This window comes from Protopterus annectens, chromosome 3.part0 (genome assembly GCF_019279795.1).
Source record: "Protopterus annectens isolate FY-2018-M chromosome 3.part0, PAN1.0, whole genome shotgun sequence".
NCBI lineage: Eukaryota > Metazoa > Chordata > Ceratodontiformes > Protopteridae > Protopterus > Protopterus annectens.
This window is the reverse complement of record NC_056731.1, coordinates 953,713,313-953,729,769: the sequence shown is the minus strand read 5'-3', so window position 1 is coordinate 953,729,769 and position 16,457 is coordinate 953,713,313. Positions and strand designations below refer to the sequence as shown.

Here is a 16,457-nt window from a genome sequence, read left to right as displayed (position 1 = left end):
TATCAGAAACTTTATGCTGTAAATTTATTATCAAGTAATCAATCAGTTTTGGAATAGATTCTTTAACTGTTATAGACATTAGATCTATTCTATCAATGAGATGTTGTCTAAAGATCTGAACCTCTAACCAGCAAGTTTCTCTTAGATCAAATTCTTGTTTTAAGAAATCTAGATTTTTAACTTTATTATCAGATATCAGCTGATACCAGTACTTTAGATTATTATCTATAGCTAAATGAGCTCCTTCAGAAGTAGATGACATAAGCATACCCTGAGTATAAATTATAGGGAATACAATAAAATTCCATTCCCTATACTTAGGGTGCATGAATATAAAGTTACGATAACTAATAATAATATTTAATGGGTAACAGACCATATGTTTAGGTGTAATAGGTGAAGTACAAAATTCCTTTAGCAACCACAACATGGAGTTATTTATAATCATATTTTTATGTGTTAAGGAGATTTTCATGAAGTGCATACTAATTAGTTCCCAATAATCTTTCCATTTTGCGACATATGATCAATCTATTAATAAAGTAATAACTTTTATAATAGAAGAGATAATATATAAATTAAAGTCTGGAAAAGAAATACCCCCTTGAGACCAGCTATTAGTATGTTTCTTTAATGCAATCCTAGGTCTATTAGGTGCCCATAAGAAATTTAACATTAGTGTATTCAGTTTCTTGATAGTTATTTTTGTAGGTGAAAGTATTATTGATTGTATTAAGTATAAAATCTTGGGGAATATTATCATTTTAATAATTGTAAGTCTCTCCTCCATAGTAAAAACATATTATTCCAGGTATTAAAAAGATTTTGTATATTAAGAAAACAGGTATTATAGTTATTATATATAATAGATTTAATATCTTTAGATAGTATTATACCTAAATAAGTTATCTGACCTGAGTTGGGTACATATTTAGTAAAATCACTAATGAGAGTATTTTTTCGTATATATAGGTAGTATTTTAGTTTTTCTTCATTGAATATTAAACCAGAAATACTTTTAAAATTCATCATTTTATCAAATAAAGACTGCATAGAAGAATTAGATCCTGCTGATGTAATTAGAACATCATCTGCAAAAGTTGAATTTTGATGTTGTATTTTCTTCTATTTCAAAACCCTCTATGTCAGTACTGTTTCTAATCAAATTAGCCCAAGGCTCCATTACTAAAGTGAATAATAGTGGAGAAAGTGGACATCCTTGCTTTGTACCTTTAAGAATGGGTATTTTTTGTGAAACATATGTTCCTACCTTAATATAAGCCAGTGTTCCTTTGTATAAATGCTCAATTAAATTTACAAATGCATCAGAGAAATTTGTGCACTTCAGTAAGGTAAACAGATAGTCCCAACTTACTGAATCAAATGCTGAACCTATATCAAGACTAATAAGTGTTAAATCTTTCTTTTTCCTATTTGCAAAATCAATTAATGTTAAAGTTCTTCTTATATTATCAAAAGTATTTCTATTTACAATGAAGCCCGTCTGATCTATGTCTATAATGCGGGATAATTGTCTTCAATCTATCAGCAAAAATACTCATAAACATTTTATAATCAACATTAAGTAATGAGATGGGTCGATATGAAGAACATCTAGTTGGATCTTTATTAGGTTTTAAAATTGGTGAAATAAATGTATATTGCCAAGATGGGGGTTATTAACTCAGTTTGGGCCAGAATAAAACCTTATGTATTAATGAATATGTAGTTTTAGAAAGGATTTTATATATCTCTGGTATAATACCATCATTACCCAGTGCTTTGTTTGATTTAAGCTTATTTATTTGTGTAATAACTTCTGTATATGAAATACTCTTGTCCAATAGTTTAATCTGTTGTTTATTAAGCTTTTTATTCATGTTTGTGGTTATAAACTCCTTTATTTTATCTTTAGGTTCCATGTTAATGTTGTTATGGTTAATCTTGTGAAAGTGATTTCTAAATTCATCCAGTATTTCTGGTATACTAGAAACATTCTTCTTTTCCTTAGAGAAAAGATTTCTTTGATATGGTTTTGTTTATTCAATCTTTTTGTTTTATTTTAAGTCTATGTAAGTATTTGGGGCTTATTGAATAAGACAAAACTTGTATTTCTAAAGTTATTTTAACTTTATGAGTTAAAATTTCTTTGTATTTCTCATTTAGTTTGTTTATTTCTTCAATAACTTTCTTGTCCATAATATTTTCTTTATTATTATGTTTATAAGAGTCTAGTTTACTTTGAATATCTAACAATTCCTTATCCCAAGATTTCCTTTTTGTTATTATACCATCTAATACTTTGTCCATATAGATATGATTTTAAGGCATCCCAAACATAGACAATGGAGACTTCAGGAGTATTATTTATGTCTAGAAAATGTTGTACTTCTGAAAGTATATATTCTTTATAGTCTTTTAGCTGAGTTAAGTATGCTGGTATCCTTTTGATCTGAACATTATGAGTATTTTTTATCATGAATTCAAAAACAATTGAGTTATGATCAGATATAGGACATGAAATGATTTTGGAATTAATTAAATCTGTTACCATCTGGTTAGAAATAAAGACCCTATCTATTTTTGAATAAGTTTTGTATCTGTTAGAAAAAAAGGTGTATGGTAATGATTTTGACTCTATCTGATTATTAATATCATTCAAATGATAAGAATTAGCAAAATCATTTAAATGTTTTGCATTAGATGTAATTCTTCTTTTCTTTATAGTGGTAGTATCACATTCATTTTGTCAATAGAGTAAAATATTGTATTCATAGAAATTATTATAAATCATATTGGATAGTTATGCAGATTCTCAGAAAAAAAGCCATCACACTCACACACACACACACACACATACATACACACACACACACACACACACACACACACACACACACATATATATATATATATCTGATCTCACTGAGTTGTGTGTTAGTAGAGCACTATCCTACTTGCTGTCCCTAGAATAAATCTGTCTGCTTTATACAAAATAATGCACAGCAAACACATATTGGTAACCAGATTTTACAATCATGCTAACCTACTGCTTTAAAATATATCACATGACATTTCTTCCAGAATAGAGTTATAAGATTATTTATGTTTGTCAATCAAATGAATTAAATGAGTTATAGTAAAGTATATGTTTGGAACACAAATTTTTAACACAGATTATTATGCTGCTGTTAAGTAGATTTTCAAAAACATTTAAATAAATGTTTCATTTTTATGCCTTCTAAAATAAGACATTTACTTACTACAAGAAACTACATCATTTAAACTCATTATAACTGACATATTTTATGAACAGAGTATTTTTCCTGAATCTGTGGTGTGTCAGTGTGATAACCTTGTCAATGTTTATACTAACTGCTTTCAGTTTCTCTGTGAGAATTCTGTGATTTGAAGATTCTGAGGTAACTCAAGGACATTGTGCATAAGACAGCCCACATCCCAGATTGTCTCTCTTAACATTTTGGGAAACTTATTAAAACTAGTGACAAACATTCATTTAGCAGTGTAAATGCATCTAAACATGACAGAACCTCCACAATGTATTCCACAGATCATCACAGCCTCTATGCAAGTGAAATTAAACTCAAAATTACCAACAAGCAATAAAACTCAGCATTCTTCTCCCAACTCAATTTTCATACAAATCCTATTATTCACTGTGCCCACACAGTCTAAAGCATTTCTATATATTAATAAAGAAAAGAAAAGAGAGTAGAAAATAAAAGGGAGTGAGGCAGAAATAAAAAATGTAAGAGAAAGCTGTAAGAAGTATATACAATGGAATGTTACTTACTGTTTATATTAATAGAGTTAAAAATAAAACATATTATTTACTCTTATTTAGTTCTGATTATTATTAGTTAAAGCATGACAGATTATTTACAAACAAGCATAAGCAGTATAATCAAGAAAGTATAATTAGAAATAGCATTTGAAGAACGTATAAACTTTTACAAGAAATAAATATGTTATTATTCTATTAATGATATTTTCATTACTGTTCTCTCCTGCCCTCGCCCACCCTTTACCCACTACATAATCTAAATAGAATGTCATTGTTTAAGCAAAGAAAATAATAAAAGAAGAAGGAAAAAAAAAGGTAAAGATAAAAATATGTATCAAATTACTAACCTTACTTTTTTCAGAAAGAAAAACAAATAGAGTCACAGCCTGCCATTAAATCCTCAGGCATTTTGACTGGTTATGAAACAAAACATTTCTTTGCACATAGAGAATAACTTTGATTAAATCTTTTCCAAAATATTTGTGGCTTTCTGGAAATGCAGGAACTATATTCAAAAAGATTAATAATGAACTAAAATGATGAGAGAGAGAAAAAAACATATAACAAATCATTTGTTTTTTAGTCTCTTCTTCTTCTCTGAAGTCTTCCAGGAAGCTTCAGTTGCCAATCTCTTTAATGAAGAACTAGCCCATTCCATTTCTTCTATTTTATCCAAAATCCTTTTTTCTTTGACAAACAGTAAAGCAGAGTCTAAATCATCGAAGACCTTAGGACCATCAAGAAGGAAGATTTTAAGCTTGGCAGGAAACAGAAGGTATGTTTTAAACTGTGCTTTTTTAAGCTCCCTTATTAGTGGCAGAAAAACTTTTCTTTTAGCAATTACCATGGAAGAATAGTCATTGTCAAAACGCACAGTTGTCTCATTAAACTTAACAGGAGCTTTAGCCCAAGCAGATTTAAGAACCATCTCTTTATCAAAAGATGATAGAAATCTAACTATAACTGATCTAGGATAGTTTTTGTTAGAGTTAGTATTAGCTATAGATCTATGTGCTCTTCGATACCAAAAGAGAATGCTTCTGGTAAATCTAAAGTTTTAGGGAGCCATGTTGTTAAAAAAAGAAGTAATATTGTTACCTTCAATATTTTCTGGCAGTCCAAAAATCCTAATGTTATTGCCTAGATCTATTTTCCAGGTCATCCAGCTTTGTTTGTAAATGTGTATTTTGTTTCAGCAGAAACTCAATGTTGATTTCCTGTTCTTGTATTTTATTTTCCATGTCATTCACAGCTTCTTCTATGCCTGTCATCTGGATCTTCTGTTGTTGCAGGTCCATATGTAACAAGTCTATTTCTTTTGTAGTTTTTTCTATGAAAGTGTCTATTTTAGTATCCATTTTATCCATCTTAGCAGTAAGTTGATGGACTATAATTATCAGAGACTGAAGTTCTTTCTTGATGCTGGAGTCTTGAGAATTTGTCTTACTGGAACTCATTTCAGACTGATAAACTGACAGGAAAATTTCCAAAGTAATTTCTGACAGGAATATTATTAAGATTTCCTTTCTTTTTTAGATATAGTTCAAGAACTATATAAAACAAACATATTTAGAAAGAAAATTACTTCAAGAATTATTTTTTTAAGTAATTAATTCCTGTCAATGTAATGAAATTGGTGGAGCTGAAGAAATCTGCTGCTATCCTGTGTTCATCCTTGGCCACGCCCCGCTTGAGGGTATTCTTATCATTAGACTTCTGAGGGGTACATGCCCAAACAGAGTGACTATAGTTGCTAGGTATAGGGGATTGTCTGTGAATGAAAATGACTGATCATGCTCAAGTTATATACCTATGAATCAAGCTTTTCAGGACTATTGTGCATTTATATGACATGAGCTGAATTACTTCATTGTAGCTATTGTGGGTTTGTGGAAAGCACACCTGAAATAATTTAGCATGGCCATTTTTTTACCAGAGTCAGATTTCAAAAGTGTAGACTATCAATAAAGTATCTATAATTGCTTGGTATATGGATTGTCTGTGGATGTCAATGACTATCCCTGCTGTAGTTTTCTCAATTCAGCAAGTATTATTAGTATTCTGGTTAGCAGGACTAATGTGTAGCTGTGTAAAAAATGTGGAATACTTTACTGCAGCTAGTGCTTTGTGAAACATAGTTGTATACATTACTGTGGTCATTATTAATAAGTGACTAGAATAAGTAAAAAAAAAAACACATACATAACCAGGCAATAAGAAAATTACATTGTTAGCAAAATGAACCCATTCTTATATAACTAAAATAAATATGATTAAATTATTTAACAATTCCTAAGCTATAAAGTTAATATATCCTAATATAACTCTCTCTACAGTATTAAACTAATATGAAAAGCTCACCAGATATAATAAGAAACACATTTAAATAAATCACTTCATAACTTGAGTAGAAAAATACCACAATGAAGCCCATTTGTAACAATGTACAGAAAATGCACAAAGTCCTATTTAATGCACATTTTTGTAAAGAAAATAATTTGTGCACCCCAGTGAAATGAATTCAAAACAGTATGCCTTTCTTTCTTTCTTTAGTGTGTTACCCAACTAAATTAATGGACTAAAGACCCTTTTCATTAACAAGGTATGCCCGAAGCTTGAATGCAGAACAGCTAAGTTACAGGAGTATGCAGCTTAGGTAAACAATATGCAATGTTTAGACAGGCAAGGGGTGTATAAGTTAGATAAACATTTTACACAGGTTAGGCAGCAATATAGACATTTAAACCGCCTTGTTGTACAAATGGCTGCCCTTAGCCTTAGGCAAACAAGTTGGATGCCTAGAGACCAATTCAGCTAGGAGAATGCAAACTCTTTATTTTTAAGTAAGGAACATTGCTGCCATGGTTGCCCTGTTCAAATGAGCCAAGGCAAAATAATTTTGTGTTGAGAATTTAGGACACATCACTTCTCAATCTACGGGCTCTCTGTGCAATTCAGAGAGCTTTAAATGCTCTCTGTTTCATTATCTAGATCGTGAATGGGACAGCAAGTATATGAAGCCCACAGATTTTGAAAACTGTATCAAAGGTTGGACTTGGAGGAAATGAGAGTCCATTGTTGGCAACTCTTTGAAGATATGCTAGGGGACTGGTCTGGATTTTACCAGGTAAGATTTTTTTTTAATCCTGGCAGGCAGGCAGATATTAAAGGCAATGTTTGTCTTTGTAGTACTAACATGTAATTATGTAAAGCAAATCAGAATACTTTACTTTGGCTAGTTACTGTGTGTTTGTGTGAAATGGAGTTGAAGTAAATTACTGTGGCCATTATTAGTTTTGATTTAATTTTATTATCATTAGACTTCTGCGGGGTACATGCCCAAACAGAGTGACTATAATTGCTAGGCATAGGGGATTGTCTGTGAATGAAAATGACTGATCATGCTCAAGTTATATACCCACAAATCAAGCTTTTCAGGACTATTGTGCATTTATATGATGTGAGCTAAATTACTTAATTCTAGATATTGTGTGTTTGTGGGAAGCACACCTGAAATACATTAGTTTTGAAATTTTTTTACCAGAGTCAGATATCAAAAGTGTATCAATAAAGTATCTATAATTGCTTGGTATATGGATTGTCTGTGGATGACAAAGATTATCCCTGCTGTTGTTTTCTCAATTCAGCAATTATTATTATTATTATTATCGTTATTATTGTTATTATTATTATTATTATTATTATGGTTAGCAGGACTAATGGCTAGCTGTGTAAAAATGTGGAATACCTTATAGCAGCTAGTGTTTTGTGAAACATAGTTGTATACATTACTGTGGTCATTATATTTAATCACAATCAGACATCTGAAGTGTACACACCCAACAATGTTGTTATAAGTGCTGGGTAGAGCAATTGTAGATAAATGATTGACTTTGTTCCCATTTGTTCAAGATAAACTGACATTATTCTAGCTTTTCTTATATATTGTGTATCTGTGTGAAGCAAGTTGGAATACTTACTGTGGTGGCTGCTTGTATGAGGCAATGTTGACATACATTACTGAAGTATACACAGTCAACTAAGTGGTTATAACTATATGATACAGGGGCTGTCAGTAGATAATAGTGACCAATCCTACTGTTGTTTGTTCAGGTTAAACAGCAATTAATCTGGCTTTACAGGTTAATTTGTGTGAAGTATGTTGAAATAGTTTACTGGGGATATTTTTTTTCAAAACAAAGTCAGTAACGATAACATGTTGGCTACAAATTCTTTCTCTTTTCATCACAGTCAGACATCAGCATTGTACATGATAAGTGCCTACCTTTGGTAGTCTGGGCAGGAGGTATGAAAAAGCAACTGATCTCTGACACAGTGGCAAAGTGAACAGTGTTGCATTCTCATAACACTTGGTTCTCTGACTGAGTTCTTGGTTGTGGATCTTTCTTTGTGAAGTCTTCATGTTCTCAATGTCTCTGTGTGTTTTATCCAGTTGTTCTGGTTTCCACCAACACCCCAAATACTTGCTACAGGTGATCTTGCAGTCCTTTTAGGTAAGCACGTAGTGTGAGAATGAATGTGCGTGCATTTGTTTATGTGGGGGTGGTGTTAGTGTTGCATTTTGAGTCAGAAATGGCTTATCAAGGGCACTGTCAATGTCTATGCACATGTGAAAAGAAATCCTACATATAATGCTTCTGGTTAGAAGTAAAATAAAACAGTTAGCAATTCTTTATTTTCCAAAATAATGCAAAATATGCATTACAGAACATCTACACCCTCAGTGCTTCTGAGGGCCATCATCCCTAACTACAAAAGGGGATTTTGACACAGTCTTATCAGAAGGGCCCCATCTGTCCCAGGTTACACTTAGTCTAAAGTTGCCCTGTTCACTATAACTTGTGTGGGGAACGTGGATAATGTGGTGGTCATTATTTCTTTAACTTTCTTCACAATCAAACCTCAGGGGCATGCACAAACAATTGCTATAACTGGAGACAGCATGTTCATACTTTCTTTAACATTCCTCACAACCACAACTCAGATATGTTCATAGAAGGTCACTTCAGCTTGGCTAAGGGCAGTGTACTACCTAGGAGAAACAAGTTGGAACATTTTACTGTGATCATTATTATTATTTTTTTTTCATTTTCTTCACAATCAAACATCAGCTGTGCATAGAGGTAGCCATTTTGGTAGTATGGATAAGGAAATATGATACTTATCTGACATGCAAAAAGTTGAAATATATTACTCTAACTATTTGTTTTTTCACTCTCTTTATTGCCTAACATCAATGGAGATATATAGAAGGTGGCAGCCTTTGGTGGATAGGGATGTGGAGGAATATTCTGTACTCGAATGACAACAGCAACAAAATAATGTGACTGTGGTCATTTGTTCTTTCATTTTCATTCCAATCTAACACCAGAAGGATACACAGAACTGACGATAAGTATCTTTTTTGTGTGTGTGTGTGTGGGGGGGGCAGACATTATTCCCATATATTATTGCAAAATTAGTTTTCTCAGTTTTTAGTAAACTACTATTGTCAGCTTTGAATGTTAAGTCTGGGGCATGACTTAATTTCCCATGTCACTCAGCTGTCCCTTATTTTGAATAATTTTCCTGTTTTTTTTTTTTGTTTGTTTGTTTTTTGTGCCTCGTGTTTTTGTCCTGTACATTTTTTTCTTTTTCTTTTTTTTTATTTATTTATTTTTTTTTGTGGTAAACTAAGGAGAATTGTTGTCAGTCAATAATACAAGACATTAGAGTTGAATAAACCTTATGGTTCATAATTTGCATGTTAATGGAAAAATTTTTGTGCTTTGTGCAATTGTTATTGTCCCCAATTTTCAATCATTGCCTCCTATTCTTGAGCAAGAAAGTTGAAAGCTATGCTTGCGGGGGTCTAGCAGCCCATAGACAGACCCTCATTTAAATTCAGTTTACTCCATAGTTACTACACTGTGCGATTGGTTGGTTAGGGGTCTGATGAAAGGATGAAGGAAAAGGCTGAACAGTACATAAATGTGTGAAAAAAATTTGGAAAGAATATATTTCTCTATAACATACATGGAAGCCACGATGGGGTAGAAGGAACGGGGACAGTAGAGAATCCTTTGCGTAGGGTCCCACTTTGCACAAGCCCTGTAAGTGCAGTGAAACAGGATTGTTAGATTTGGGTATAGGCTATAAAAATATGGTTACACAGTCAGGAATATCTTGAGTTTGAATGTAGTAGTCAAGAAGTGTGTGTTACGCACGTATCAACTGTCCAGATTTTCGCAGAATGACCAAAATTTTGCCCCTTATTTTTGGTCTGCTCCTAAGATTTGTGATTTTCTGGCAAATCACTGGGATGATGTGAAGACTTATGTCATTAAATAATTATATAAATGTGTGTTTCAGTCTTCATATACATCAGGGAAATGCATGCTAATACAAATCCTGTTATTCTAGCAACTTTCTAAGTTTATAAGAGCAGTATTTAAAAATCCGTCCCTATTTTTGGGCCTTTTGCATTCGGTCAGGTATTGTCCAGACCTTTTTTTTGGGGGGGGGGCTAAGGGGTTGGATTAAAGCCGCAATTTCGAAATCTCTTATTATGCTACTTATTATATAAGCAGAAATGAATGAAGGAACTCCTCTCCTACACAATTTTTCAAAATTTATACTTAGCATAGGTAACTAAATAGTAAAATTTTGATTTTTATGATATAAGCATGTTTTCCTCCTGAACAAAATAGAAATTGCTAGTGTTTATTCTTTTTGTAGCTACCTGCTATTTGTAATACAGACTGTCTTAGACTTTTCATGTAATTAAACTGTTGTTTTCCGGTTGGAGCTTTTCTCCCCGCTCCTCCACTGAAAACGGGCCCCCAAGCCCAGTGGACCTCCCCTGTAATCAAACTGAAATAAATAAAGAATGTACAAACTAATGTCATCAAAAGAGTGACGTTGCAGCACTGCTGTGAGACTGCTAAGCACAAACACATTAAACAAGGTTGTTAAGTATACCTTCCGTTAGGAAGTGGGTTTGGATAGACAGGAAGACCCTGTTGCGGAAATACGTTTCATTGTAGATTTACCATTCTATAGTTGTTATTGGACTACGAAGCCCATAAGCCTATTTTCCAATATGGTGTCCAATACGCGCTGCTAAGTGTTAGTATCACGTTTGGGAAGGGTTTGACTTGTATCGTGCATTTCTATTCACAGCCTTTGAGTATTTCTAACCATTAGTGAGTTATGTCTCCCAAAATTTGGCCATTTTTAAGGTAAGTGGGTCACAGGATTTGACTAACTTTGCAAAAGGAAAGGGTAAAGGAGTTTCTTGTTTGGGGTACGGATAGGTATTGTATGACCTTTTGTTTCAAAGTCGGAGCGTCTGACTAAGTCGTGCAACAGCGGACCAAACTTATGTTTCCCCACTTAAATGAACAAGCTTGTCTAAGTTAGTTTTCCGTTTCCGACTTTCTGCGGTCATACTTCAAAACATATTTTGATTTGTTAGCGTGTGTAGCTGCAAAAATCCAACATTTATAATGTTGCATCATACAGCTCATCAGTAAGCAGCCTAATTAAACCCGTCGTCATTAAAGTGATGGATCATTGCTTACTTTTACATTGATTATAGCATAGATATGGTTACCCCCTCGATTCCCCACGTAGAAGGGAAAAAAATGGAATAATTTTGATTGTCATCTATAGAGCAGTTCTTCAATGTTTTTGGTTTTCTAGTAAAGGTGGGTCGGTAGTTAATATCTATGTGTTTCATACAAAAGGCATTTGAAGAGACCAAACGTTAAAACTGCAACAACTTCAGCATCTGGATGCTATTGTTAGTAATTGCTTTATATTGCATTCAGAGAATTCCCACTTACTATTGTTCTCTTACATTTGTTTCTCTCCGTAGTCCACCCCGCACGCTTTTTTTTTTAATTTCAATTTTTTCTGCTATAGTGATGTTCCTACATCTTAACCCCCCCCCCCCCTTCTCACTTTTTAACAGTTGTCAGGGAAACAAAATGATCTGTTTCTAAGTTGTCATGCACTACTGCACTGCAAGGATTAGTTTGCTATGGACAGATTCTAGCCTGTCTAAACCATTATGTTTCTGGAGAAAACAGATTAGTATAAGGATTTTGCAAAGTTATCCCCTTGTTGGAGTTTAGCTGGGTTGCTTATACATTGTGAAACACCTGCTGTGTCTAAAATTGTGGACATACATTTAGTTTTACTTTGGAGGGGGCAGGGCATTAAATCTAGCTCTCGTATTCAAATTCTATTTAGGATAGACTTAGTTTTTGTTAGCTGCACATAGTGACTCATCTAAATAACATTGGATCCTACTCACTAGGAAACTTTTCATTGTAATATTCTAACACATTAACTAATACACATCTTCCTAAACATTTGATTTTTTTTATTTTTACTACTAGCACTATCAGTCTGCTTATGGTCCAGTCGCTTCTTTGAATTTATTGCTAGAGATAGTCCCACAGACATTACTACTAAAATACAATCTTTTATGGCATCCTTTTAGATATTCTTTCAAGTGCTTACATTTCTGTCTTTCAGTCACTGTTGGCATCAGAAAAGAGCAAATATTTATTTTTTTTCCTCCTGAGAGACTTGCCGTGGCATATTCTAGTTGTATTCCTGAATTCTGCCATTGAAATCTTAGACAGAAATCTATATAGTGTACCATACGTCTGTGGCCCTACTCATGTTGTACTTTCAGGTACTATAGCATTTCTGTTCCTTTCACTGTAACACAGAATCTCTAAAGATGTACATTGAAGGCCATGTACTGAAGCATGTTAAACCACTTTAATTGGTCTTATTTGGGGTGGCACAAAGTGTAAGTGTGGTGAATTCAGATGAAGAACTCAGGAGCAGTAAGAGTTCAAACCCAGTTAAAAGATGCCTGTGACGCCCCTGCTCAGAGCCAGTGATCAAGGAGCCTCAATTCTCACCATGGACACCGGTGAGGGATGTTCAGCTGGGATAAAAATGGATACACGCAGTATTTTTCAGATGCGTCTCAATGCACCAAACACATTTACCCTCAAGAGCACACAGGAAACACACTCAGTCCAGGGGCTGGGTCTCCCTCTATCTATCCAGGCCACCAGTATGACTTCCCATTGGCACAGCTGTAGAGTTGAATTCTGAGTGTTCCAAGCCAAGTCAGACACCACCCTCTCTGTGAAACCAGTGCTCTGTGTCCATGCTTCAAGTTAGGGACACATACACACACACTCTTGGAGATTTGATTTTGACTCGTATGAAAGGCTGACAGATTTTCCAGCTATGTCTCTCTCTGCCAAGACTATAAGGTAGGTACTGCTACCAGAACACTCCAAAGCCAGCTACTGTAAGGCTGTTACAAGCGTACCCAATTATACCAAGTAAAATTAATACTAATACAAATGGTTGTGTTTGACCAGTGCAGCAAGGCTTTCAGGAATGGCCATAGTGTCGCCAAATAAATACAAGTACTCTCAAAGGTTAAAATATTCTTAAAGTCTAGCCACAATGAGAAATTTAAATATATTTAATATAATATTAAGTATGTACTTAATAAACAGAGTTTCAGGTATGGAATTGTTAAAAATAACACAGATGAATAGAGTCACACAGAAAAAGAATACAATCTCACTATGTTTTCCTAACTGATCTAAATAGTTACTACTGCCTGGTTACTTACCAAAGCAAGGCAAGATGAAGTGGATGAGTTGTCTTCCTTCTTTGTCAGGTTTTAAAAATGTACTACCCTGAGGCTTCTGTCTCATCTAGTATGAAAACATGTATCAGTGCTGGGTTATAGAATGACATCACATACATCTGGTCATTTGACTTCAGGTTCCCACACTACCCCCATTACTAGAAACTGAGCCAGAATCTTGAAATGTGTGTTACTATGCACACAGCTTTGCTAAGATGCGTTATAGCATCTGGAAGCTGTAAAACCATTTCACAACTTCAACTCTTTCAGGGTAGCAATTAGTTCACCCCCAAGGACAACATAATAGAATTCCTAGTCCTGGTTTTCAGATATTTTGTCTCTGGCTGCAGTCAAAACTGAAAATACAATCTTTATGGCCTAAACCAGGTAATTTAATTTCAGGCTATTTTTTTCAATGTTGGCTGGACTGAGATTAACCTCTTGTTTTCCAGTATCTTCTGTTACAGTATATTAATTTCAACAGTTACAATAGTCTGACATACAGGTGTATTTCTTTTCTGTCCAGCAGGACCCACTGTTGGTACATTTTTAAGACAAGCAGCTTTACAAATACATTTTCAACCTAAGCATCTGTACAAATCAGTTTGATTTACAAATGACGTAATTCTTTGCAAAACTTCAACTAGCAATACTGACATATGTTGCACATCCACTGCCCTACTTTCTCTGGCATAGCTGGCTCTACCTTGCATCGTCACAATGCCACTGCGCCTATTGGATGGCACCCGTTTGCATGCATTCGCAGTCACACCCCCACCTGCTGTTTTAATTAGACATTCATGTTTGTCTTAAGTTTCTAGAAAGGACTAAGGTTTTAACGTCAGTTCTGTTTCTGAAGGGTATTGCCAGATATCTATTGTGCTGTTGTTGCACAGCATTTTCTCAGTATTGTTTCACAAATTCCTACCTAAAATGGTAATTACTTCTAATGATAATTACTTGAAGTGGAGAGAGAAGGCCATTTAAGTCTGCTGAAGAAAGCTTTTATATTTAGTTGGTTTGCTTATCAGGGCAGTACACTGATGAATTTGCAAGCAGAAACCAGGTAAAGAATTTCGCAAAAACGTAAAATGGAATACATTCCTCAATATGGAATGATCGCAGAAGGTAGAGAATACCATTGAAACAATGAATGATTTATACCTCTCAACTGTACATTTTTGCAGAACGCCCAGATTTTTGCCTCACATTTTGTTCTGTTTCTCATAAAATTGTGTTTTCTGGTAAATTGAGGGTTGAAGTCTGAAAATGATGGAAATTTGAGTTTCAGACTTGGACCCTTAAGAAAATTTGTGCTAATGTGAAACCTGTTGCCCTACCTAGTTTGTAAGACCAATATTTAAAAAGTGTTCCTATTTTTGGTCATTTGTCTCCCCATTATTTTGGCTTTGTCCAGATTTTATGCTGTAAGAGGTTGAGAGGTATGAACAATATGTATTGAGTAGAACAACAAATGTGAATTTGCTTTAGTAGTAAATATGAGCGGGAGGAAGCAGCAGGTGAGACCAGAGGGCCGAATTAGAAGTGATGTAGGTGAGGAAGGAGTGGTCCAGCAGAAACCATTTGTACTCAGATTTTTGATGTGCTCTGAAAGTGGGGAAAGAGGAAACTGCTTTTAGGTGAGGAGGAGGGATTGACAGAGTTTGTGTCCAAAAATGGAGAAGGCATTGGCAGTACACTGCAGCTGGCTTTGGAGAGTATGGTGCAGTGGTGTTCTGGGGATGGGATTGGAAAATAATCAGCAAATTCTTTCAGTTGACCATACATTGCATTTTTTTTTTGAGGCCATTTCTTTGAAGGAGAGCCTGCATGTCAGCACTCACTTTCCAACCCAATGTAGTATTTATAAGTAACTTAATTACCCCACTATTAACTGGGAATCATGTAAGACAAACAGGCACAGAGATTCCTGATTTTGTAAACGCAACCTCCCTGGACCAGATTGCCAGTACACCAACAAGGGATGCAACCGTACTGGATCAGATCCTCACTGATGTGGGAGAGTGCTGCACACCCCCTAGTGTAATGTCTTCTCTGGTAAGGTCAGACTACAAAATAGTCTCATTTGAAGTAAAAATAAAAACCTGGAACCACCCAGCTGACCCTGAAATATTCAGGAACTACTGTAAGGTTAACGTCTACTATTAAGTGATAACCTGACAAAATTTCAAGCCCCCATAAACTTTGAGAACACTGCTGCCTATGCAGAACTGTTCATAGAAACCATATACAGACATGTTAATAGCTGCATAGAGGCATTTGTACCCACCAGGAAGAAGTACGGAAATAACTCAAAAAAAAAAAACAAGCTGCCCTGGTGTAATCACAACATCAGTAGGCTGTATAACAGAAGGAATAAAATCGTAGCAAAGATTAGGAGGTGCGTCACACCCAGCAGGATAAAAGCACTCATCAAAATAAACAAGTCTGAACACAAATATTTACCTCAAATTTCATTTTGGTAGACTTTGGCCTCCCATGCCAAGGACATCCTCAAAGCATTCTTTAGTTGTGTCCGCAACCTCAAAGGCAATACACAGTTGTGTGCAGAGTAGGTTATAAATGGTGCCACCTGTACTGAACCAGAAGATAATAGTAAACCTACTGTCAGACAAGTTTATCTCCAAATTGATCCCTCTCTTCTCATCAACTTTCCCTCAGGAAATACCATGAAATATATTGCTCCCTGCTATCGCTAAACAACAGATCCTAAATGCTTTCTCTAAGGCCAAGAACACTATGTTAGTGGGCCCAGACAGTATCCCAGGATACCTTCAAAATAGGCCCTCTGAAATTGGTGTTTAACTGTAGCCCCCAAACAGGCTTCTTACCTCATGAATGGAGAGCAGCAACAGTCATCCCTCTGCACAAAGGTGGGCCATCTGCAGATCCTGGGAACTACATACCCATAAGTCTCAGTAGTCTCATATGCAAGGC

General features: G+C 34.7%; 1 protein-coding gene across 1 annotated transcript in view; it reads left to right on the top strand.

Moving 5' to 3' along the window:
- The first annotated feature begins 10,878 nt into the window (after nt 1-10,878).
- Nucleotides 10,879-16,457, top strand: part of MICOS13 (mitochondrial contact site and cristae organizing system subunit 13) — a 124,110-nt gene continuing 118,531 nt past the window's right edge. Inside the window, exon 1 of the mRNA XM_044065282.1 lies at nt 10,879-11,046. Within this exon, the coding sequence (XP_043921217.1) occupies nt 11,018-11,046 (29 nt within the window). The 5' untranslated portion in view covers nt 10,879-11,017. The remainder of the gene's footprint in view (nt 11,047-16,457) is intronic.